The sequence below is a fragment of the Coregonus lavaretus genome (assembly GCF_964263955.1).
Source record: "Coregonus lavaretus genome assembly, chromosome: 1".
In the NCBI taxonomy this organism is placed as follows: domain Eukaryota; kingdom Metazoa; phylum Chordata; class Actinopteri; order Salmoniformes; family Salmonidae; genus Coregonus; species Coregonus lavaretus.
The window spans coordinates 94,202,605-94,228,428 of NC_139988.1; the positions used below are offsets into that span (position 1 = coordinate 94,202,605).

General features: G+C 49.2%; 1 protein-coding gene across 1 annotated transcript in view; it reads right to left on the minus strand.

The window, feature by feature from the left end:
- LOC311134493 (signal-induced proliferation-associated 1-like protein 2) overlaps positions 1-25,824 on the minus strand; it is a gene marked incomplete at both ends in the record, with an annotated part of 247,625 nt that overhangs the window by 22,267 nt on the left and 199,534 nt on the right. Inside the window, 1 exon segment of the mRNA XM_084168193.1 lies at positions 24,820-24,951. Within this exon segment, the coding sequence (XP_084024319.1) occupies positions 24,820-24,951 (132 nt within the window).

Consider the following 25,824-nt stretch of genomic DNA (forward strand, 5'->3'; position numbering starts at 1 on the left):
AGACGCAGCTTGGCTAGAGGCTACAGAGAGAGATAGAGAGACGCAACTTGGCTAGAGGCTACAGAGAGATAGAGAGAGACGCAGCTTGGCTAGAGCCTTCAGAGAGAGATAGAGAGACGCAGCTTGGCTAGAGGCTACAGAGAGAGATAGAGAGACGCAGCTTGGCTAGAGGCTACAGAGAGAGATAGAGAGACAGCTTGGCTAGAGGCTACAGAGAGAGATAGAGAGACGCAGCTTGGCTAGAGGCTACAGAGAAATAGAGAGAGACGCAGCTTGGCTAGAGGCTACAGAGAGAGATAGAGACACAGCTTGGCTAGAGCCTACAGAGAGAGATAGAGAGACGCAGCTTGGCTAGAGCCTACAGAGAGAGATAGAGAGACGCAGCTTGGCTAGATGCTACAGAGAGATATAGAGAGACGCAGCTTGGCTAGAGGCTACAGAGAGAGAGAGAGAGACGCAGCTTGAATAGAGGCTACAGAGAGAGATAGAGAGACGCAGCTTGGCTAGAGGCTACAGAGAGATATAGAGAGACGCAGCTTGGCTTGAGCCTACAGAGAGAGATAGAGAGACGCAGCTTGGCTAGAGGCTACAGAGAGAGATAGAGAGACGCAGCTTGGCTAGAGTCTACAGAGAGAGATATAGAGACAGCTTGGCTATAGGCTACAGAGAGAGATAGAGAGACGCAGCTTGGCTAGAGGCTACAGAGAGAGATAGAGAGAGACGCAGCTTGGCTAGAGGCTACAGAGAGAGATATAGAGAGACGCAGCTTGGCTAGATGCTACAGAGAGAGATAGAGAGACGCAGCTTGGCTAGAGGCTACTGAGAGAGATATAGAGAGATGCAGCTTGGCTAGAGACTACAGAGAGAGATAGAGAGACACAGCTTGGCTAGAGGCTACAGAGAGATTTAGAGAGACGCAGCTTGGCTATAGGCTACAGAGAGAGATAGAGAGACGCAGCTTGGCTAGAGGCTACAGAGAGAGATAGAGAGAGACACAGCTTGGCTAGAGGCTACAGAGAGAGATATAGAGAGACGCAGCTTGGCTAGATGCTACAGAGAGAGATAGAGAGACGCAGCTTGGCTAGAGGCTACTGAGAGAGATATAGAGAGATGCAGCTTGGCTAGAGACTACAGAGAGAGATAGAGAGAAGCAGCTTGGCTAGAGGCTACAGAGAGAGATAGAGAGACGCAGCTTGGCTAGAGGCTACAGAGAGATATAGAGAGACGTAGCTTGGCTAGAGGCTGCAGAGAGAGATAGAGAGATGCAGCTTGACTAGAGGCTACAGAGAGAGATAGAGAGACGCAGCTTGGCTAGAGGCTACCGAGAGATATAGAGAGACGCAGCTTGGCTAGAGGATACAGAGAGAGAGAGAGACGCAGCTTGGCTAGAGCCTACAGAGAGAGATAGAGAGACGCAGCTTGGCTAGAGGCTACAGAGAGAGATAGAGAGACGCAGCTTGGCTAGAGGCTACAGAGAGAGATAGAGAGACGCAGCTTGAATAGAGGCTACAGAGAGAGATAGAGAGACGCAGCTTGGCTAGAGGCTACAGAGAGATATAGAGAGACGCAGCTTGGCTAGAGCCTACAGAGAGAGATAGAGAGACGCACTTTGGCTAGAGGCTACAGAGAGAGATATAGAGACGCAGCTTGGCTAGAGGCTACAGAGAGAGATAGAGAGACACAGCTTGGCTAAATGCTACAGAGAGAGATATAGAGACAGCTTGGCTAGAGGCTACAGAGAGAGATATAGAGAGACGCAGCTTGGCTAGAGGCTACAGAGAGAGATAGAGAGAAGCAGCTTGGCTAGAGGCTACAGAGAGAGATAGAGAGACGCAGCTTGGCTAGAGGCTACAGAGAGATATAGAGAGACGCAGCTTGGCTAGAGGCTACAGAGAGAGATAGAGAGACGCAGCTTGGCTAGAGGCTACAGAGAGAGATAGAGAGACGCAGCTTGGCTAGAGGCTACAGAGAGAGATAGAGAGACGCAGCTTGAATAGAGGCTACAGAGAGAGATAGAGAGACGCAGCTTGGCTAGAGGCTACAGAGAGATATAGAGAGACGCAGCTTGGCTAGAGCCTACAGAGAGAGATAGAGAGACGCACTTTGGCTAGAGGCTACAGAGAGAGATATAGAGACGCAGCTTGGCTAGATGCTACAGAGAGAGATAGAGAGATGCAGCTTGGCTAGAGGCTACTGAGAGAGATAGAGAGACGCAGCTTGGCTAGAGGCTACAGAGAGAGATAGAGAGACGCAGCTTGGCTAGAGGCTACAGAGAGATATAGAGAGACGCAGCTTGACTAGAGGCTACAGAGAGAGATAGAGAGACGCAGCTTGGCTAGAGGCTACAGAGAGATATAGAGAGACGCAGCTTGGCTAGAGCCTACAGAGAGAGATAGAGAGACGCAGCTTGGCTAGAGGCTACAGAGAGAGATAGAGAGACGCAGCTTGGCTAGAGGCTACAGAGAGAGATAGAGAGAAGCAGCTTGGCTAGAGGCTACAGAGAGAGATAGAGAGACGCAGCTTGGCTAGAGGCTACAGAGAGAGATAGAGAGACAGCTTGGCTAGAGGCTACAGAGAGATATAGAGACAGCTTGGCTAGAGGCTACAGAGAGAGATAGAGAGACGCAGCTTGGCTAGAGGCTACAGAGAGAGATAGAGAGACGCAGCTTGGCTAGAGGCTACAGAGAGATATAGGGAGACGCAGCTTGGCTAGAGGCTTCAGAGAGAGATAGAGAGACGCAGCTTGGCTAGAGGCTACAGAGAGAGATAGAGAGACGCAGCTTGGCTAGAGGCTACAGAGAGATATAGAGAGACGCAGCTTGGCTAGAGGCTTCAGAGAGAGATAGAGAAACGCAGCTTGGCTAGAGGCTACAGAGAGAGATAGAGAGACGCAGCTTGGCTAGAGGCTTCAGAGAGAGATAGAGAGACGCAGCTTGGCTAGAGGCTACAGAGAGATATAGAGAGACACAGCTTGGCTAGAGGCTTCAGAGAGAGATAGAGAGACGCAGCTTGGCTAGAGGCTACAGAGAGAGATAGAGAGACGCAGCTTGGCTAGAGGCTACAGAGAGATATAGAGAGACGCAGCTTGGCTAGAGGCTTCAGAGAGAGATAGAGAGACGCAGCTTGGCTAGAGGCTACAGAGAGAGATAGAGAGACGCAGCTTGGCTAGAGGCTTCAGAGAGAGATAGAGAGACGCAGCTTGGCTAGAGGCTACAGAGAGAGATATAGAGACGCAGCTTGACTAGAGGCTACAGAGAGAGATAGAGAGACGCAGCTTGGCTAGAGGCTACAGAGAGATATAGAGAGACGCAGCTTGGCTAGAGGCTACAGAGAGATATAGAGAGACGCAGCTTGGCTAGAGGCTACAGAGAGAGATAGAGAGACGCAACTTGGCTAGAGGCTACAGAGAGATAGAGAGAGACGCAGCTTGGCTAGAGGCTTCAGAGAGAGATAGAGAGACGCAGCTTGGCTAGAGGCTACAGAGAGAGATAGAGAGACGCAGCTTGGCTAGAGGCTACAGAGAGAGATAGAGAGACAGCTTGGCTAGAGGCTACAGAGAGAGATAGAGAGACGCAGCTTGGCTAGAGGCTACAGAGAAATAGAGAGAGACGCAGCTTGGCTAGAGGCTACAGAGAGAGATAGAGACACAGCTTGGCTAGAGCCTACAGAGAGAGATAGAGAGACGCAGCTTGGCTAGAGCCTACAGAGAGAGATATAGAGAGACGCAGCTTGGCTAGATGCTACAGAGAGATATAGAGAGACGCAGCTTGGCTAGAGGCTACAGAGAGAGAGAGAGAGACGCAGCTTGAATAGAGGCTACAGAGAGAGATAGAGAGACGCAGCTTGGCTAGAGGCTACAGAGAGATATAGAGAGACGCAGCTTGGCTTGAGCCTACAGAGAGAGATAGAGAGACGCAGCTTGGCTAGAGGCTACAGAGAGAGATAGAGAGACGCAGCTTGGCTAGAGTCTACAGAGAGAGATATAGAGACAGCTTGGCTATAGGCTACAGAGAGAGATAGAGAGACGCAGCTTGGCTAGAGGCTACAGAGAGAGATAGAGAGAGACGCAGCTTGGATAGAGGCTACAGAGAGAGATATAGAGAGACGCAGCTTGGCTAGATGCTACAGAGAGAGATAGAGAGACGCAGCTTGGCTAGAGGCTACTGAGAGAGATATAGAGAGATGCAGCTTGGCTAGAGACTACAGAGAGAGATAGAGAGACACAGCTTGGCTAGAGGCTACAGAGAGATTTAGAGAGACGCAGCTTGGCTATAGGCTACAGAGAGAGATAGAGAGACGCAGCTTGGCTAGAGGCTACAGAGAGAGATAGAGAGAGACACAGCTTGGCTAGAGGCTACAGAGAGAGATATAGAGAGACGCAGCTTGGCTAGATGCTACAGAGAGAGATAGAGAGATGCAGCTTGGCTAGAGGCTACTGAGAGAGATATAGAGAGATGCAGCTTGGCTAGAGACTACAGAGAGAGATAGAGAGAAGCAGCTTGGCTAGAGGCTACAGAGAGAGATAGAGAGACGCAGCTTGGCTAGAGGCTACAGAGAGATATAGAGAGACGTAGCTTGGCTAGAGGCTGCAGAGAGAGATAGAGAGATGCAGCTTGACTAGAGGCTACAGAGAGAGATAGAGAGACGCAGCTTGGCTAGAGGCTACCGAGAGATATAGAGAGACGCAGCTTGGCTAGAGGATACAGAGAGAGAGAGAGACGCAGCTTGGCTAGAGCCTACAGAGAGAGATAGAGAGACGCAGCTTGGCTAGAGGCTACAGAGAGAGATAGAGAGACGCAGCTTGGCTAGAGGCTACAGAGAGAGATAGAGAGACGCAGCTTGAATAGAGGCTACAGAGAGAGATAGAGAGACGCAGCTTGGCTAGAGGCTACAGAGAGAGATAGAGAGACGCAGCTTGGCTAAATGCTACAGAGAGAGATATAGAGACAGCTTGGCTAGAGGCTACAGAGAGAGATATAGAGAGACGCAGCTTGGCTAGAGGCTACAGAGAGAGATAGAGAGAAGCAGCTTGGCTAGAGGCTACAGAGAGAGATAGAGAGACGCAGCTTGGCTAAATGCTACAGAGAGAGATATAGAGACAGCTTGGCTAGAGGCTACAGAGAGAGATATAGAGAGACGCAGCTTGGCTAGAGGCTACAGAGAGAGATAGAGAGAAGCAGCTTGGCTAGAGGCTACAGAGAGAGATATAGAGACAGCTTGGCTATAGGCTACAGAGAGAGATAGAGAGACGCAGCTTGGCTAGAGGCTACAGAGAGAGATAGAGAGAGACGCAGCTTGGATAGAGGCTACAGAGAGAGATATAGAGAGACGCAGCTTGGCTAGATGCTACAGAGAGAGATAGAGAGACGCAGCTTGGCTAGAGGCTACTGAGAGAGATATAGAGAGATGCAGCTTGGCTAGAGACTACAGAGAGAGATAGAGAGACACAGCTTGGCTAGAGGCTACAGAGAGATTTAGAGAGACGCAGCTTGGCTATAGGCTACAGAGAGAGATAGAGAGACGCAGCTTGGCTAGAGGCTACAGAGAGAGATAGAGAGAGACACAGCTTGGCTAGAGGCTACAGAGAGAGATATAGAGAGACGCAGCTTGGCTAGATGCTACAGAGAGAGATAGAGAGATGCAGCTTGGCTAGAGGCTACTGAGAGAGATATAGAGAGATGCAGCTTGGCTAGAGACTACAGAGAGAGATAGAGAGAAGCAGCTTGGCTAGAGGCTACAGAGAGAGATAGAGAGACGCAGCTTGGCTAGAGGCTACAGAGAGATATAGAGAGACGTAGCTTGGCTAGAGGCTGCAGAGAGAGATAGAGAGATGCAGCTTGACTAGAGGCTACAGAGAGAGATAGAGAGACGCAGCTTGGCTAGAGGCTACCGAGAGATATAGAGAGACGCAGCTTGGCTAGAGGATACAGAGAGAGAGAGAGACGCAGCTTGGCTAGAGCCTACAGAGAGAGATAGAGAGACGCAGCTTGGCTAGAGGCTACAGAGAGAGATAGAGAGACGCAGCTTGGCTAGAGGCTACAGAGAGAGATAGAGAGACGCAGCTTGAATAGAGGCTACAGAGAGAGATAGAGAGACGCAGCTTGGCTAGAGGCTACAGAGAGAGATAGAGAGACGCAGCTTGGCTAAATGCTACAGAGAGAGATATAGAGACAGCTTGGCTAGAGGCTACAGAGAGAGATATAGAGAGACGCAGCTTGGCTAGAGGCTACAGAGAGAGATAGAGAGAAGCAGCTTGGCTAGAGGCTACAGAGAGAGATAGAGAGACGCAGCTTGGCTAAATGCTACAGAGAGAGATATAGAGACAGCTTGGCTAGAGGCTACAGAGAGAGATATAGAGAGACGCAGCTTGGCTAGAGGCTACAGAGAGAGATAGAGAGAAGCAGCTTGGCTAGAGGCTACAGAGAGAGATAGAGAGACGCAGCTTGGCTAGAGGCTACAGAGAGATATAGAGAGACGCAGCTTGGCTAGAGGCTACAGAGAGAGATAGAGAGACGCAGCTTGGCTAGAGGCTACAGAGAGAGATAGAGAGACGCAGCTTGGCTAGAGGCTACAGAGAGAGATAGAGAGACGCAGCTTGAATAGAGGCTACAGAGAGAGATAGAGAGACGCAGCTTGGCTAGAGGCTACAGAGAGATATAGAGAGACGCAGCTTGGCTAGAGCCTACAGAGAGAGATAGAGAGACGCACTTTGGCTAGAGGCTACAGAGAGAGATATAGAGACGCAGCTTGGCTAGAGGCTACAGAGAGAGATAGAGAGACGCAGCTTGGCTAAATGCTACAGAGAGAGATATAGAGACAGCTTGGCTAGAGGCTACAGAGAGAGATATAGAGAGACGCAGCTTGGCTAGAGGCTACAGAGAGAGATAGAGATAAGCAGCTTGGCTAGAGGCTACAGAGAGAGATAGAGAGACGCAGCTTGGCTAGAGGCTACAGAGAGATATAGAGAGACGCAGCTTGGCTAGAGGCTACAGAGAGAGATAGAGAGACGCAGCTTGGCTAGAGGCTACAGAGAGAGATAGAGACACAGCTTGGCTAGAGCCTACAGAGAGAGATAGAGAGACGCAGCTTGGCTATAGCCTACAGAGAGAGATAGAGAGACGCAGCTTGGCTAGATGCTACAGAGAGATATAGAGAGACGCAGCTTGGCAAGAGGCTACAGAGAGAGAGAGAGAGACGCAGCTTGAATAGAGGCTACAGAGAGAGATAGAGAGACGCAGCTTGGCTAGAGGCTACAGAGAGATATAGAGAGACGCAGCTTGGCTAGAGCCTACAGAGAGAGATAGAGAGACGCAGCTTGGCTAGAGGCTACAGAGAGAGATAGAGAGACGCAGCTTGGCTAGAGTCTACAGAGAGAGATATAGAGACAGCTTGGCTAGAGGCTACAGAGAGAGATATAGAGACAGCTTGGCTAGAGGCTACAGAGAGAGATAGAGAGACACAGCTTGGCTAGAGGCTACAGAGAGATTTAGAGAGACGCAGCTTGGCTATAGGCTACAGAGAGAGATAGAGAGACGCAGCTTGGCTAGAGGCTACAGAGAGAGATAGAGAGAGACGCAGCTTGGCTAGAGGCTACAGAGAGAGATATAGAGAGACGCAGCTTGGCTAGATGCTACAGAGAGAGATAGAGAGACGCAGCTTGGCTAGAGGCTACAGAGAGAGATATAGAGAGACGCAGCTTGGCCAGAGACTACAGAGAGAGATAGAGAGAAGCAGCTTGGCTAGAGGCTACAGAGAGAGATAGAGAGACGCAGCTTGGCTAGAGGCTACAGAGAGATATAGAGAGACGTAGCTTGGCTAGAGGCTGCAGAGAGAGATAGAGAGACGCAGCTTGGCTAGAGGCTACAGAGAGATATAGAGACAGCTTGGCTAGAGTTTACAGAGAGAGATAGAGAGACGCAGCTTGACTAGAGGCTACAGAGAGAGATAGAGAGACGCAGCTTGGCTAGAGGCTACAGAGAGATATAGAGAGACGCAGCTTGGCTAGAGGCTACAGAGAGAGATAGAGAGACGCAGCTTGGCTAGAGTCTACAGAGAGAGATATAGAGACAGCTTGGCTAGAGGCTACAGAGAGAGATATAGAGACAGCTTGGCTAGAGGCTACAGAGAGAGATAGAGAGACACAGCTTGGCTAGAGGCTACAGAGAGATTTAGAGAGACGCAGCTTGGCTATAGGCTACAGAGAGAGATAGAGAGACGCAGCTTGGCTAGAGGCTACAGAGAGAGATAGAGAGAGACGCAGCTTGGCTAGAGGCTACAGAGAGAGATATAGAGAGACGCAGCTTGGCTAGATGCTACAGAGAGAGATAGAGAGACGCAGCTTGGCTAGAGGCTACAGAGAGAGATATAGAGAGACGCAGCTTGGCCAGAGACTACAGAGAGAGATAGAGAGAAGCAGCTTGGCTAGAGGCTACAGAGAGAGATAGAGAGACGCAGCTTGGCTAGAGGCTACAGAGAGATATAGAGAGACGTAGCTTGGCTAGAGGCTGCAGAGAGAGATAGAGAGACGCAGCTTGGCTAGAGGCTACAGAGAGATATAGAGACAGCTTGGCTAGAGTTTACAGAGAGAGATAGAGAGACGCAGCTTGACTAGAGGCTACAGAGAGAGATAGAGAGACGCAGCTTGGCTAGAGGCTACAGAGAGATATAGAGAGACGCAGCTTGGCTAGAGGATACAGAGAGAGATAGAGACGCAGCTTGGCAAGATGCTACAGAGAGAGATAGAGAGACGCAGCTTGGCTAGAGGCTACAGAGAGAGATAGAGAGACGCAGCTTGGCTAGAGGCTACAGAGAGAGATAGAGAGACGCAGCTTGAATAGAGGCTACAGAGAGAGATATAGAGAGACGCAGCTTGGCTAGAGGCTACAGAGAGAGATAGAGAGAAGCAGCTTGGCTAGAGGCTACAGAGAGAGATAGAGAGACGCAGCTTGGCTAGAGGCTACAGAGAGATATAGAGAGACGCAGCTTGGCTAGAGGCTACAGAGAGAGATAGAGAGACGCAGCTTGGCTAGAGGCTACAGAGAGAGATAGAGAGACGCAGCTTGGCTAGAGGCTTCAGAGAGAGATAGAGAGACGCAGCTTGGCTAGAGGCTACAGAGAGATATAGAGAGATGCAGCTTGGCTAGAGGCTTCAGAGAGAGATAGAGAGACGCAGCTTGGCTAGAGGCTACAGAGAGAGATAGAGATACGCATCTTGGCTAGAGGCTACAGAGAGAGATAGAGAGACGCAGCTTGGCTAGGGGTTACAGAGAGATATAGAGACGCAGCTTGGCTAGAGGCTACAGAGAAATATAGAGAGACGCAGCTTGGCTAGAGGCTACAGAGAGAGATAGAGACACAGCTTGGCTAGAGCCTACAGAGAGAGATAGAGAGACGCAGCTTGGCTAGAGCCTACAGAGAGAGATAGAGAGACGCAGCTTGGCTAAATGCTACAGAGAGATATAGAGAGACGCAGCTTGGCTAGAGGCTACAGAGAGAGAGAGAGAGACGCAGCTTGAATAGAGGCTACAGAGAGAGATAGAGAGACGCAGCTTGGCTAGAGGCTACAGAGAGATATAGAGAGACGCAGCTTGGCTAGAGCCTACAGAGAGAGATAGAGAGACGCAGCTTGGCTAGAGGCTACAGAGAGAGATAGAGAGACGCAGCTTGGCTAGAGTCTACAGAGAGAGATATAGAGACAGCTTGGCTAGAGGCTACAGAGAGAGATATAGAGACAGCTTGGCTAGAGGCTACAGAGAGATTTAGAGAGACGCAGCTTGGCTATAGGCTACAGAGAGAGATAGAGAGACGCAGCTTGGCTAGAGGCTACAGAGAGAGATAGAGAGAGACGCAGCTTGGCTAGAGGCTACAGAGAGAGATATAGAGATACGCAGCTTGGCTAGATGCTACAGAGAGAGATAGAGAGACGCAGCTTGGCTAGAGGCTACAGAGAGAGATATAGAGAGACGCAGCTTGGCTAGAGACTACAGAGAGAGATAGAGAGAAGCAGCTTGGCTAGAGGCTACAGAGAGAGATAGAGAGACGCAGCTTGGCTAGAGGCTACAGAGAGATATAGAGAGACGTAGCTTGGCTAGAGGCTGCAGAGAGAGATAGAGAGACGCAGCTTGGCTAGAGGCTACAGAGAGATATAGAGACAGCTTGGCTAGAGGCTACAGAGAGAGATAGAGAGACGCAGCTTGACTAGAGGCTACAGAGAGAGATAGAGAGACGCAGCTTGGCTAGAGGCTACAGAGAGAGAGAGAGACGCAGCTTGGCTAGAGGCTACAGAGAGAGATAGAGAGACGCAGCTTGGCTAGAGGCTACAGAGAGAGATAGAGAGACGCAGCTTGGCTAGAGGCTACAGAGAGAGATAGAGAGACGCAGCTTGAATAGAGGCTACAGAGAGAGATAGAGAGACGCAGCTTGGCTAGAGGCTACAGAGAGATATAGAGAGACGCAGCTTGGCTAGAGCCTACAGAGAGAGATAGAGAGACGCACTTTGGCTAGAGGCTACAGAGAGAGATATAGAGACGCAGCTTGGCTAGAGGCTACAGAGAGAGATAGAGAGACGCAGCTTGGCTAAAGGCTACAGAGAGAGATATAGAGACAGCTTGGCTAGAGGCTACAGAGAGAGATATAGAGAGACGCAGCTTGGCTAGAGGCTACAGAGAGAGATAGAGAGAAGCAGCTTGGCTAGAGGCTACAGAGAGAGATAGAGAGACGCAGCTTGGCTAGAGGCTACAGAGAGATATAGAGAGACGCAGCTTGGCTAGAGGCTACAGAGAGAGATAGAGAGACGCAGCTTGGCTAGAGGCTACAGAGAGAGATAGAGAGACGCAGCTTGGCTAGAGGCTTCAGAGAGAGATAGAGAGACGCAGCTTGGCTAGAGGCTACAGAGAGATATAGAGAGATGCAGCTTGGCTAGAGGCTTCAGAGAGAGATTGAGAGACGCAGCTTGGCTAGAGGCTACAGAGAGAGATAGAGATACGCAGCTTGGCTAGAGGCTACAGAGAGATATAGAGATACGCAGCTTGGCTAGAGGTTTCAGAGAGAGATAGAGAGACGCATCTTGGCTAGAGGCTACAGAGAGAGATAGAGAGACGCAGCTTGGCTAGGGGTTACAGAGAGATATAGAGACGCAGCTTGGCTAGAGGCTACAGAGAGAGATAGAGAGACGCAGCTTGGCAAGAGGCTACAGAGAGAGATAGAGAGACGCAGCTTGGCTAGAGACTACAGAGAGAGATAGAGAGACGCAGCTTGGCTAGAGGCTTCAGAGAGAGATAGAGAGACGCAGCTTGGCTAGAGGCTACAGAGAGAGATAGAGAGACGCAGCTTGGCTAGAGACTTCAGAGAGAGATAGAGAGACGCAGCTTGACTAGAAGCTACAGAGAGAGATAGAGAGACGCAGCTTGGCTAGAGGCTACAGAGAGATATAGAGAGACGCAGCTTGGCTAGAGGCTACAGAGAGAGATAGAGAGACGCAGCTTGGCTAGAGGCTACAGAGAGATATAGAGAGACGCAGCTTGGCTAGAGCCTACAGAGAGAGATAGAGAGACGCAGCTTGGCTAGAGGCTACAGAGAGAGATAGAGAGACGCAGCTTGGCTAGAGTCTACAGAGAGAGATATAGAGACAGCTTGGCTAGAGGCTACAGAGAGAGATATAGAGACAGCTTGGCTAGAGGCTACAGAGAGAGATAGAGAGACACAGCTTGGCTAGAGGCTACAGAGAGATTTAGAGAGATGCAGCTTGGCTATAGGCTACAGAGAGAGATAGAGAGACGCAGCTTGGCTAGAGGCTACAGAGAGAGATAGAGAGAGACGCAGCTTGGCTAGAGGCTACAGAGAGAGATATAGAGAGACGCAGCTTGGCTAGATGCTACAGAGAGAGATAGAGAGACGCAGCTTGGCTAGAGGCTACAGAGAGAGATATAGAGAGACGCAGCTTGGCCAGAGACTACAGAGAGAGATAGAGAGAAGCAGCTTGGCTAGAGGCTACAGAGAGAGATAGAGAGACGCAGCTTGGCTAGAGGCTACAGAGAGATATAGAGAGACGTAGCTTGGCTAGAGGCTGCAGAGAGAGATAGAGAGACGCAGCTTGGCTAGAGGCTACAGAGAGATATAGAGACAGCTTGGCTAGAGTTTACAGAGAGAGATAGAGAGACGCAGCTTGACTAGAGGCTACAGAGAGAGATAGAGAGACGCAGCTTGGCTAGAGGCTACAGAGAGATATAGAGAGACGCAGCTTGGCTAGAGGATACAGAGAGAGAGAGAGACGCAGCTTGGCTAGATGCTACAGAGAGAGATAGAGAGACGCAGCTTGGCTAGAGGCTACAGAGAGAGATAGAGAGACGCAGCTTGGCTAGAGGCTACAGAGAGAGATAGAGAGACGCAGCTTGAATAGAGGCTACAGAGAGAGATATAGAGAGACGCAGCTTGGCTAGAGGCTACAGAGAGATATAGAGAGATGCAGCTTGGCTAGAGGCTTCAGAGAGAGATAGAGAGACGCAGCTTGGCTAGAGGCTACAGAGAGAGATAGAGATACGCAGCTTGGCTAGAGGCTACAGAGAGATATAGAGATACGCAGCTTGGCTAGAGGTTTCAGAGAGAGATAGAGAGACGCATCTTGGCTAGAGGCTACAGAGAGAGATAAAGAGACGCAGCTTGGCTAGGGGTTACAGAGAGATATAGAGACGCAGCTTGGCTAGAGGCTACAGAGAAATATAGAGAGACGCAGCTTGGCTAGAGGCTACAGAGAGAGATAGAGACACAGCTTGGCTAGAGCCTACAGAGAGAGATAGAGAGACGCAGCTTGGCTAGAGCCTACAGAGAGAGATAGAGAGACGCAGCTTGGCTAGATGCTACAGAGAGATATAGAGAGACGCAGCTTGGCTAGAGGCTACAGAGAGAGAGAGAGAGACGCAGCTTGAATAGAGGCTACAGAGAGAGATAGAGAGACGCAGCTTGGCTAGAGGCTACAGAGAGATATAGAGAGACGCAGCTTGGCTAGAGCCTACAGAGAGAGATAGAGAGACGCAGCTTGGCTAGAGGCTACAGAGAGAGATAGAGAGACGCAGCTTGGCTAGAGTCTACAGAGAGAGATATAGAGACAGCTTGGCTAGAGGCTACAGAGAGAGATATAGAGACAGCTTGGCTAGAGGCTACAGAGAGAGATAGAGAGACACAGCTTGGCTAGAGGCTACAGAGAGATTTAGAGAGACGCAGCTTGGCTATAGGCTACAGAGAGAGATAGAGAGACGCAGCTTGGCTAGAGGCTACAGAGAGAGATAGAGAGAGACGCAGCTTGGCTAGAGGCTACAGAGAGAGATATAGAGAGACGCAGCTTGGCTAGATGCTACAGAGAGAGATAGAGAGACGCAGCTTGGCTAGAGGCTACAGAGAGAGATATAGAGAGACGCAGCTTGGCTAGAGACTACAGAGAGAGATAGAGAGAAGCAGCTTGGCTAGAGGCTACAGAGAGAGATAGAGAGACGCAGCTTGGCTAGAGGCTACAGAGAGATATAGAGAGACGTAGCTTGGCTAGAGGCTGCAGAGAGAGATAGAGAGACGCAGCTTGGCTAGAGGCTACAGAGAGATATAGAGACAGCTTGGCTAGAGGCTACAGAGAGAGATAGAGAGACGCAGCTTGACTAGAGGCTACAGAGAGAGATAGAGAGACGCAGCTTGGCTAGAGGCTACAGAGAGATATAGAGAGACGCAGCTTGGCTAGAGGATACAGAGAGAGAGAGAGACGCAGCTTGGCTAGAGGCTACAGAGAGAGATAGAGAGACGCAGGTTGGCTAGAGGCTACAGAGAGAGATAGAGAGACGCAGCTTGGCTAGAGGCTACAGAGAGAGATAGAGAGACGCAGCTTGAATAGAGGCTACAGAGAGAGATAGAGAGACGCAGCTTGGCTAGAGGCTACAGAGAGATATAGAGAGACGCAGCTTGGCTAGAGCCTACAGAGAGAGATAGAGAGACGCACTTTGGCTAGAGGCTACAGAGAGAGATATAGAGACGCAGCTTGGCTAGAGGCTACAGAGAGAGATAGAGAGACGCAGCTTGGCTAAAGGCTACAGAGAGAGATATAGAGACAGCTTGGCTAGAGGCTACAGAGAGAGATATAGAGAGACGCAGCTTGGCTAGAGGCTACAGAGAGAGATAGAGAGAAGCAGCTTGGCTAGAGGCTACAGAGAGAGATAGAGAGACGCAGCTTGGCTAGAGGCTACAGAGAGATATAGAGAGACGCAGCTTGGCTAGAGGCTACAGAGAGAGATAGAGAGACGCAGCTTGGCTAGAGGCTACAGAGAGAGATAGAGAGACGCAGCTTGGCTAGAGGCTTCAGAGAGAGATAGAGAGACGCAGCTTGGCTAGAGGCTACAGAGAGATATAGAGAGATGCAGCTTGGCTAGAGGCTTCAGAGAGAGATAGAGAGACGCAGCTTGGCTAGAGGCTACAGAGAGAGATAGAGATACGCAGCTTGGCTAGAGGCTACAGAGAGATATAGAGATACGCAGCTTGGCTAGAGGTTTCAGAGAGAGATAGAGAGACGCATCTTGGCTAGAGGCTACAGAGAGAGATAGAGAGACGCAGCTTGGCTAGGGGTTACAGAGAGATATAGAGACGCAGCTTGGCTAGAGGCTACAGAGAGAGATAGAGAGACGCAGCTTGGCAAGAGGCTACAGAGAGAGATAGAGAGACGCAGCTTGGCTAGAGACTACAGAGAGAGATAGAGAGACGCAGCTTGGCTAGAGGCTTCAGAGAGAGATAGAGAGACGCAGCTTGGCTAGAGGCTACAGAGAGAGATAGAGAGACGCAGCTTGGCTAGAGACTTCAGAGAGAGATAGAGAGACGCAGCTTGACTAGAAGCTACAGAGAGAGATAGAGAGACGCAGCTTGGCTAGAGGCTACAGAGAGATATAGAGAGACGCAGCTTGGCTAGAGGCTACAGAGAGAGATAGAGTGACGCAGCTTGGCTAGAGGCTACAGAGAGAGATAGAGAGACGCAGCTTGGCTAGAGGCTACAGAGAGATATAGAGAGACCCAGCTTGGCTAGAGGCTTCAGAGAGAGATAGAGAGACGCAGCTTGGCTAGAGGCTACAGAGAGAGATAGAGAGACGCAGCTTGGCTAGAGGCTACAGAGAGAGATAGAGAGACAGCTTGGCTAGAGGCTACAGAGAGAGATAGAGAGACAGCTTGGCTAGAGGCTACAGAGAGAGATAGAGAGACGCAGCTTGGCTAGAGGCTACAGAGAGAGATAGAGAGACGCAGCTTGGCTAGAGGCTACAGAGAGAGATAGAGAGACGCAGCTTGGCTAGAGGCTACAGAGAGAGATAGAGAGACGCAGCTTGGCTAGAGGCTACATAGAGATATAGAGAGACGCAGCTTGGCTAGAGGCTTCAGAGAGAGATAGAGAGACGCAGCTTGGCTAGAGGCTACAGAGAGAGATAGAGAGACGCAGCTTGGCTAGAGGCTACAGAGAGATATAGAGAGACGCAGCTTGGCTAGAGGCTACAGAGAGAGATAGAGAGACACAGCTTGGCTAGAGGCTACAGAGAGAGATAGAGACACAGCTTGGCTAGAGGCTACAGAGAGAGATATATAGACGCAGCTTGGCTAGAGGTTTCAGAGAGAGATAGAGAGACGCAGCTTGGCTAGAGGCTACAGAGAGAGATAGAGAGACGCAGCTTGGCTAGAGGCTTCAGAGAGAGATAGAGAGACGCAGCTTGGCTAGAGGCTACAGAGAGAGATAGAGAGACGCAGCTTGGCTAGGGGCTTCAGAGAGATATAGAGAGACTCAGCTTGGCTAGAGGCTACAGAGAGAGATAGAGAGACGCAGTTTGGCTAGAGGCTACAGAGAGAGATAGAGAGACGCAGCTTGGCTAGAGGCTACAGAGAGATATAGAGAGACGCAGCTTGGCTAGAGGCTACAGAGAGAGATAGAGAGACGCAGCTTGGCTAGAGGCTACAGAGAGAGATAGAGAGACGCAGCTTGGCTAGAGGCTACAGAGAGATATAGAGAGACACAGCTTGGCTAGAGGCTACAGAGAGAAATAGAGAGACGCAGCTTGGCTAGAGGCTACAGAGAGAGATAGAGAGACGCAGCTTGGCTAGGGGCTTCAGAGAGAGATAGAGAGACGCAGCTTGGCTAGAGGCTACAGAGAGAGATAGAGAGACGCAGCTTGGCTAGAGGCTTCAGAGAGAGATAGAGAGACGCAGCTTGGCTAGAGGCTACAGAGAGAGATAGAGAGACGCAGCTTGGCTAGAGGCTACAGAGAAATATAGAGAGACGCAGCTTGGCTAGAGCCTACAGAGAGAGATAGAGAGACGCAGCTTGGCTAGAGGCTACAGAGAGAGATAGAGAGACGCGGCTTGGCTAGAGGCTACAGAGAGAGAGAGAGACGCAGCTTGGCTAGAGGCTACAGAGAGAGATAGAGAGACGCAGCTTGGCTAAAGGCTCCAGAGAGAGATAGAGAGACGCAGCTTGGCTAGAGTCTACAGAGAGAGATATAGAGACAGCTTGGCTAGAGGCTACAGAGAGAGATATAGAGACAGCTTGGCTAGAGGCTACAGAGAGAGATAGAGAGACACAGCTTGGCTAGAGGCTACAGAGAAATATAGAGAGACGCAGCTTGGCTAGAGCCTACAGAGAGAGATAGAGAGACGCAGCTTGGCTAGAGGCTACAGAGAGAGATAGAGAGACGCGGCTTGGCTAGAGGCTACAGAGAGAGAGAGAGACGCAGCTTGGCTAGAGGCTACAGAGAGAGATAGAGAGACGCAGCTTGGCTAAAGGCTCCAGAGAGAGATAGAGAGACGCAGCTTGGCTAGAGTCTACAGAGAGAGATATAGAGACAGCTTGGCTAGAGGCTACAGAGAGAGATATAGAGACAGCTTGGCTAGAGGCTACAGAGAGAGATAGAGAGACACAGCTTGGCTAGAGGCTACAGAGAGATTTAGAGAGACGCAGCTTGGCTATAGGCTACAGAGAGAGATAGAGAGACGCAGCTTGGCTAGAGGCTACAGAGAGAGATAGAGAGAGACGCAGCTTGGCTAGAGGCTACAGAGAGAGATATAGAGAGACGCAGCTTGGCTAGATGCTACAGAGAGAGATAGAGAGACGCAGCTTGGCTAGAGGCTACAGAGAGAGATATAGAGAGACGCAGCTTGGCTAGAGACTACAGAGAGAGATAGAGAGAAGCAGCTTGGCTAGAGGCTACAGAGAGAGATAGAGAGACGCAGCTTGGCTAGAGGCTACAGAGAGATATAGAGAGACGTAGCTTGGCTAGAGGCTGCAGAGAGAGATAGAGAGACGCAGCTTGGCTAGAGGCTACAGAGAGATATAGAGACAGCTTGGCTAGAGGCTACAGAGAGAGATAGAGAGACGCAGCTTGACTAGAGGCTACAGAGAGAGATAGAGAGACGCAGCTTGGCTAGAGGCTACAGAGAGATATAGAGAGACGCAGCTTGGCTAGAGGATACAGAGAGAGAGAGAGACGCAGCTTGGCTAGAGGCTACAGAGAGAGATAGAGAGACGCAGGTTGGCTAGAGGCTACAGAGAGAGATAGAGAGACGCAGCTTGGCTAGAGGCTACAGAGAGAGATAGAGAGACGCAGCTTGAATAGAGGCTACAGAGAGAGATAGAGAGACGCAGCTTGGCTAGAGGCTACAGAGAGATATAGAGAGACGCAGCTTGGCTAGAGCCTACAGAGAGAGATAGAGAGACGCACTTTGGCTAGAGGCTACAGAGAGAGATATAGAGACGCAGCTTGGCTAGAGGCTACAGAGAGAGATAGAGAGACGCAGCTTGGCTAGAGGCTACAGAGAGAGATAGAGAGACGCGGCTTGGCTAGAGGCTACAGAGAGAGAGAGAGACGCAGCTTGGCTAGAGGCTACAGAGAGAGATAGAGAGACGCAGCTTGGCTATAGGCTACAGAGAGATAGAGAGACGCAGCTTGGCTAGAGGCTACAGAGAGATATAGAGAGACGCAGCTTGGCTAGAGGCTACAGAGAGAGATATAGAGACGCAGCTTGGCTAGAGGCTACAGAGAGATATAGAGAGACAGCTTGGCTAGAGGCTACAGAGAGAGATATAGAGACGCAGCTTGGCTAGAGGCTACAGAGAGAGAGAGAGACGCAGCTTGGCTAGAGGCTACAGAGAGAGATAGAGAGACGCAGCTTGGCTAAAGGCTCCAGAGAGAGATAGAGAGACGCAGCTTGGCTAGAGGCTACAGAGAGATATAGAGAGACAGCTTGGCTAGAGGCTACAGAATGAGATATAGAGACGCAGCTTGGCTAGAGGCTACAGAGAGAGATATAGAGACGCAGCTTGGCTAGAGGCTACAGAGAGATATAGAGAGACAGCTTGGCTAGAGGCTACAGAGAGAGATATAGAGACGCAGCTTGGCTAGAGGCTACAGAGAGAGATATAGAAACACAGCTTGGCTAGAGACTACAGAGAGATATAGAGAGACAGCTTGGCTGAGCATCTATGATTCATGACAAATAAGTAGTTAATAGTCACACACCAAGCAGACACATTGTGATACAGCAGTGTGTGTGTGTGTTTGTGTGTGTGTAAATCTACAACTACAACAGATCTAGTTTCAGACAGACAGACGTTGTTCAGGAGGTTGAATGCTCCTCTGAGAAATCTAAATATCTAACAAAAGGATTTACGGTAAATGCTTTAAGCCCAGACAAAGAGAAGAGTAAATGCTATGAATAGACAGCTAGCTAGCAGACCATAGAGAAGAGAAACTGGGGCACAGAGAGAGAGACAGGGAGAGAGACAGGGAAAGAGAGAGACAGGGAGAGAGAGAGACAGGGATAGAGAGAGGGAGAGAGAGAGACAGGGAGAGAGAGCGGCAAGGAGAGACAAGGAGAGAGACATGGCGAGAGACAGGGAGAAAGAGAAATAGAGACAGGAAGAGAGACAGGGAGAGAGAGAGACAGGGAGATAGAGAAATAGAGAGAAAGAGGTAGAGAGACAGGGAGACAGGGAGAGAGAGAGACAGGGAGAGAGAAATGGAGAGAGAGAGACAGGGAGAGAGAAAGGGAGAGAGAGAGACAGGGAGAGAGAAACGGAGAGAGAGAGAGAGAGACAGTTAGAGAGACAGGGAGATAGAGAAAGGGAGTGAGAGAGACAGGAAGAGAGAGACAGGGAGAGAGACATGGAGAGAGACAGGGAGAAAGAGAAATAGAGAGACAGGAAGAGAGACAGGGAGAGAGAGAAATAGAGAGACAGGGAGAGAGAGAGACTGGGAGATAGAGAAATAGAGAGAAAGAGGTAGAGAGACAGGGAGACAGGGAGAGAGAGAGACAGGGAGAGAGACAGGGAGAGAGACAGGGAGCGAGAGAGACAGGGAGAGAGAGAGACAGGGAGAGAGAGAGACAGGGAGAGAGAAATAGAGAGGCACGGAGAGAGACGGGGAAAGAGAGAGTGAGAGAGAGAGGGAGAGTGACAGATAGAGCGGAAAAGAGAGACAGGTAGAGAGGAAAGAGAGACGGGGAGAGACAGAAATAGAGAGGCAGGGAGAGAGACAGGGAAAGAGAGAGAGAGACAGGGAGAGAGACATTGAGAGAGATAGACAGGGAGAGAGACAGGGTGAGGGACAGGGAGAGACACAGGGAGAGACAAAGGGAGAGAGAGAAATAGAGAGACAAGGAGAGAGAAAGGGAGAGAGACAGGGAGAGAGAGAAATAGAGAGACAGGGAGAGAGAGAGAGGGAGAGACAGGGAGAGAGACATAGAGAGAGACATGGAGAGCCAATGCCATCAAAAGAAGGTCATTCAGTCACTATTGTCTGAGGGGACTGAAAGGAACCACAATTACCTACAGACAACAATGTGCTTAATAAAAAAACCTGCTAGCTAGGGCCCTAGAAGCAGTAGTTAGGGCTCTAGAAGCAGTAGTTAGGGCTCTAGAAGCAGTAGTTAGGGCTCTAGAAGCAGTAGTTAGGGCTCTAGAAGCAGTAGTTAGGGCCTGAGAAGCAGTAGTTAGGGCTCTAGAAGCAGTAGTTAGGGCTCTAGAGCAGTAGTTAGGGTTCAAGAAGCAGTAGTTAGGGCTCTAGAAGCAGTAGTTAGGGCTCTAGAAGCAGTAGTTAGGTCCCTAGAAGCAGTAGTTAGGAATCTAGAAGCAGTAGTTAGGGCCCGAGAAGCAGTAGTTAGGGCTCTAGAAGCAGTAGTTAGGTCCCTAGAAGCAGTAGTTAGGGCTCTAGAAGCAGTAGTTAGGGCCCGAGAAGCAGTAGTTAGGGCTCTAGAAGCAGTAGTTAGGGCTCTAGAAGCAATAGTTAGGGCTCTAGAAGGAGTAGTTAGGGCCCGAGAAGCAGTAGTTAGGGCTCTAGAAGCAGTAGTTAGGGCTCTAGAAGCAATAGTTAGGTCCCTAGAATCAGTAGTTAGGGCCCGAGAAGCAGTAGTTAGGGCTCTAGAAGCAGTAGTTAGGGCTCTAGAAGCAGTAGTTAGGGCTCTAGAAGCAGTAGTTAGGGCTCTAGAAGCAGTAGTTAGGGCTCTAGAAGCAGTAGTTTGGGCTCTAGAAGTAGTAGTTAGGGCTCTATAAGCAGTAGTTAGGGCTCTAGGAGCAGTAGTTAGGGCTCTAGAAGCAGTAGTTAGGGCTCTAGAAGCAGTAGTTAGGGCTGTAGAAGCAGTAGTTAGGGTTCTAGAAGCAGTAGTTAGGGCTCTAGAAGCAGTAGTTTGGGCTCTAGAAGCAGTAGTTAGGGCTCTAGAAGCAATAGTTAGGTCCCTAGAATCAGTAGTTAGGGCCCGAGAAGCAGTAGTTAGGGCTCTAGAAGCAGTAGTTAGGGCTCTAGAAGCAGTAGTTAGGGCTCTAGAAGCAGTAGTTAGGGCTCTAGAAGCAGTAGTTAGGGCTCTAGAAGCAGTAGTTTGGGCTCTAGAAGTAGTAGTTAGGGCTCTATAAGCAGTAGTTAGGGCTCTAGGAGCAGTAGTTAGGGCTCTAGGAGCAGTAGTTAGGGCTCTAGAAGCAGTAGTTAGGGCTGTAGAAGCAGTAGTTAGGGTTCTAGAAGCAGTAGTTAGGGCCCTAGAAGCAGTAGTTAGGGCTCTAGAAGCAGTAGTTAGGGCCCTGTAAGCAGTAGTTAGGGCTCTAGAAGCAGTAGTTAGGGCCCTGTAAGCAGTAGTTAGGGCTCTAGAAGCAGTAGTTAGGGCTTTAGAAGCAGTAGTTAGGGCTCTAGAAGCAGTAGTTAGGGCCCTAGAAGCATTAGTTAGGGCTCTAGAAGCAGTAGTTAGGTCCCTAAAAACAGTAGTTAGGGCTCTAGAAGCAGTAGTTAGGGCCCGAGAAGCAGTAGTTAGGGCTCTAGAAGCAGTAGTAAAGGCTCTAGAAGCAGTAGTTAGGGCCCGAGAAGCAGTAGTTAGGGCCCGAGAAGCAGTAGTTAGGGCTCTAGAAGCAGTAGTTAGGGCTCTAGAAGCAGTAGTTAGGGCTCTAGAAGCAGTAGTTAGGGCTCTAGAAGCAGTAGTTAGGGCCCTAGAAGCAGTAGTTAGGGCCCTAGAAGCAGTAGTTAGGGCTCTAGAAGCAGTAGTTAGGGCTCTAAAAGCAGTAGTTAGGGCTCTAGATGCAGTAGTTAGGGCCCGAGAAGCAGTAGTTAGGGCTCTAGAAGCAGTAGTTAGGGTTCTAGAAGCAGTAGTTAGGGCTCTAGAAGCAGTAGTTAGGGCCCGAGAAGCAGTAGTTAGGGCTCTAGAAGCAGTAGTTAGGGCTCTAGAAGCAGTAGTTAGGGCTCTAGAAGCAGTAGTTAAGGCTCTAGAAGCAGTAGTTAGGGCTCTAGAAGCAGGTGTTAGGGCTCTAGAAGCAGGTGTTAGGGCTCTAGAAGCAGTAGTTAGGGCTCTAGAAGCAGTAGTTATGTCTCTAGGAGCAGTAGTTAGGGCTCTAGAAGCAGTAGTTAGGGCTCTAGAAGCAGTAGTTAGGGCTCTAGGAGCAGTAGTTAGGGCTCTAGGAGCAGTAGTTAGGGCTCTAGGAGCAGTAGTTAGGGCTCTAGAAGCAGTAGTTAGGGCTCTAGAAGCAGTAGTTAGGGCTGTAGAAGCAGTAGTTAGGGTTCTAGAAGCAGTAGTTAGGGCTCTAGAAGCAGTAGTTTGGGCTCTAGAAGCAGTAGTTAGGGCTCTAGAAGCAATAGTTAGGGCCCTAGAATCAGTAGTTAGGGCCCGAGAAGCAGTAGTTAGGGCTCTAGAAGCAGTAGTTAGGGCTCTAGAAGCAGTAGTTAGGGCTCTAGAAGCAGTAGTTAGGGCCCGAGAAGCAGTAGTTAGGGCTCTAGAAGCAGTAGTTAGGGCTCTAGAAGCAGTAGTTAGGGCTCTAGAAGCAGTAGTTTGGGCTCTAGAAGTAGTAGTTAGGGCTCTATAAGCAGTAGTTAGGGCTCTAGGAGCAGTAGTTAGGGCTCTAGGAGCAGTAGTTAGGGCTCTAGAAGCAGTAGTTAGGGCTGTAGAAGCAGTAGTTAGGGTTCTAGAAGCAGTAGTTAGGGTTCTAGAATCAGTAGTTAGGGCTCTAGAAGCAGTAGTTAGGGCTCTAGAAGCAGTAGTTTGGGCTCTAGAAGCAGTAGTTAGGGCTCTAGAAGCAATAGTTAGGGCCCTAGAAGCAGTAGTTAGGGCCCGAGAAGCAGTAGTTAGGGCTCTAGAAGCAGTAGTTAGGGCTCTAGAAGCAGTAGTTAGGGCTCTAGAAGCAGTAGTTAGGGATCTAGGAGCAGTAGTTAGGGCTCTAGAAGCAGTAGTTAGGGCTCTAGAAGCAGTAGTTAGGGCTCTAGAAGCAGTAGTTAGGGCTGTAGAAGCAGTAGTTAGGGTTCTAGAAGCAGTAGTCAGGGTTCTAGAAGCAGTAGTCAGGGCTCTAGAAGCAGTAGTTTGGGCTCTAGAAGCAGTAGTTAGGGCTCTAGAAGCAATAGTTAGGGCCCTAGAAGCAGTAGTTAGGGCCCGAGAAGCAGTAGTTAGGGCTCTAGAAGCAGTAGTTAGGGCTCTAGAAGCAGTAGTTAGGGCTCTAGAAGTAGTAGTTAGGGTTCAAGAAGCAGTAGTTAGGTCCCTAGAAGCAGTAGTTAGGGCTCTAGAAGCGGTAGTTAGGTCCCTAGAAGCAGTAGTTAGGGCCCTAGAAGCAGTAGTTAGGGCTCTAGAAGCAGTAGTTAGGGCTCTAGAAGCAGTAGTTAGGGCTCTAGAAGCAGTAGTTAGGAATGAGGGGGATGATTAGGTGGCCATGATGGGAATTTTGCCATGACACCAGGGTTAAAACTCCTACACTTACAATAATGTGACGCGTACTGAGTATACGAAGAGGCATGACGCAGATGCAGGAATTAACAAGGTCAAGGTTTACTTAACAATGACAAAGATAAATAACAAAGATAGAGTAACCGACACGAAGCTTAACAATCACACACAACATCATCCAGAACAGTCCAGGGCTAAATAGGGGTGGTGATGAGATGATGAGGTGCAGGTGCGCTGGAGGTGATTAGGGTGCGTTGGGTTTCCATTCCGGTGTTGCCGAGGTGGTGCGCTCAGACTGGTGGCTCAGTAGACCGGCGAATCAGAGCGCCGGAGGGGATCAACGGGAGGAGACGTGACAGATAAGTGCCATGGGATTTTTAATGACAACCGAGAGTCAGGACACCCATGTAACGTCCCATCCAAAAGTCAGCACCCTTAACACAGGGAAATGTCCCCGTCACTGCCCTGGGATCTCCTCAGAGCAGAGGGAAGAGCGCCCTCTACTGGCCTTCCAACACCACTTCCAGCAGCATCTGGTCTCCCATCCAGGACCAACCCTGCTTAGCTTCAGATGCAAGCCAGCAGTGGGATGCAGGGTGGTATAGGGTGTTTCAGCTCTGTTTCATTATGGGTCTCTCTTCCTTAGAACTTCTACAGTAGTTAGAGATTCTTCAGTAGTTAGACATTTTACGGTAGTTATAACTTATACGGTAGTTAGAAATTCTACTGTAGTTAGAGATTCTACAGTAGACCCATGGGGCGGCGCACAATTGGCCCAGCGTCGTCCAGTGTAGGGGAGGGAATGGCCGGCAGGGATGTAGAGCATGGCGTTTGCAACGCCAGGGTTGTGGGTTCGATTCCCACGGGGGGCCAGTATGAAAGAAATAAAAAAATAAAAAATAATGTATGCACTCACTAACTGTAAGTCGCTCTGGATAAGAGCGTCTGCTAAATGACTAAAATGTAAATGTAAATGTAGTTAGAACTTCTACGGTAGTTAGATATTCTACAGTAGTTAGAGCTTCTACGGTAGTTGGAGTTCCTACAGTAGTTAAAGCTTCTACAGTGGTTAGAGATTCTACGGTAGTTAGATATTCTACAGTATTTAGATCTCCTACAGTAGTTAGATATTCTATGGTAGTTAGATATTCTACGGTAGTTAAAGCTTCTATGGCACATAAAGTTTCTACGGTAGTTAGATTTTCTATGGTAGTTAGAACTTCTACAGTAGTTAGAGATTCTACGGTAGTTAGAGTATCTATGATAGTTACAGATTCTACAGTAGTTACATATTCTACAGTAGTTTGAGTTTCTATGGCAGTTAGAGATTTATGGTAGTTAGAGATTCTACAGTAGTTACAGATTCTACGGTAGTTAGATTCTACAGTAGTTACAGCTTCTACAGTAGTTAGAGATTCTACGGTAGTTAGAGATTCTACAGTAGTTACAGATTCTACAGTAGTTACAGATTCTACGGTAGTTAGAGATTCTACAGTATTTACAGCTTCTGCAGTAGTTACAGATTCTACAGTAGTTTAAAATCCTACGGTAGTTAGAGCTTCTAGAGTAGTTAGATATTCTACACATGCACTCACACAGATGCTAATGCACTTACACACACACGACCCTGCTCCTTACCTTCGAAGGCGCGTGCGGCGTCCACCAGATGTGACCAGTCGAGTCCGGAGGCGGGGTCAGGAAGGGGCATGAGACCAGGGTCGTTGAACTTTGACCTGTCAGTCAGCGAGCCGTCAGAGAACCAGAACTCACCTCGAGAGAGAGAGAAGACAGTCAGGTCAGTGACCAGTACACACAAGGTATTTGACTTCAGATCATTTGTAGATTAATCTAAATTAATTCACCTCTAGCACAGGACCAGAGAAAATGACTAACAGGACTTCCGCCCTTATAACCACTAACAGGAACAACTGTTCTATCAACAAGGTCACTAAATCTTGCAAGAAAGACCAAACAAGACCCAGTGTCCTTGGCTAGGAGCCGTACACAAGACCCAGTGAGCATCAGGTCAAAGGTCAAAGGTCTGCTAAAGAGGTACAGAGATTATAAAGTTCTAGTTACAGAGGACAAAAGTCTAACGTGCCTTTTCTGAGCACACTCTAATTTTCATTTATTTAATTTTTATTTAACCTTTATTTAACCAGGTAAACCAGTTGAGAACAAGTTCTCATTTACAACTGCGACCTGGCCAAGATAAAGCAAAGCAGTGCGATAAAAACAACAACACCGATTTACATATGGGGTAAAACAAAACATAAAGTCAAAAATACAACAGAAAATATATATACAGTGTGTGCAAATGTAGCAAGTTATGGAGGTAAGGCAATAAATAGGCCATAGTGCAAAATAATTACAATTAGTATTAACACTGGAATGATAGATGTGCAAAAGAGGATGTGCAAATAGAGATACTGGGGTGTAAATGAGCAAAATAAATAACAATATGGGGATGAGGTAGTTGGGTGGGCTAATTTCAGATGGGCTGTGTACAGGTGCAGTGATCGGTAAGCTGCTCTGACAACTGATGCTTAAAGTTAGTGAGGGAGATAAGAGTCTCCAGCTTCAGAGATTTTTGCAGTTCGTTCCAGTCATTGGCAGCAGAGAACTGGAAGGAATGGCGGCCAA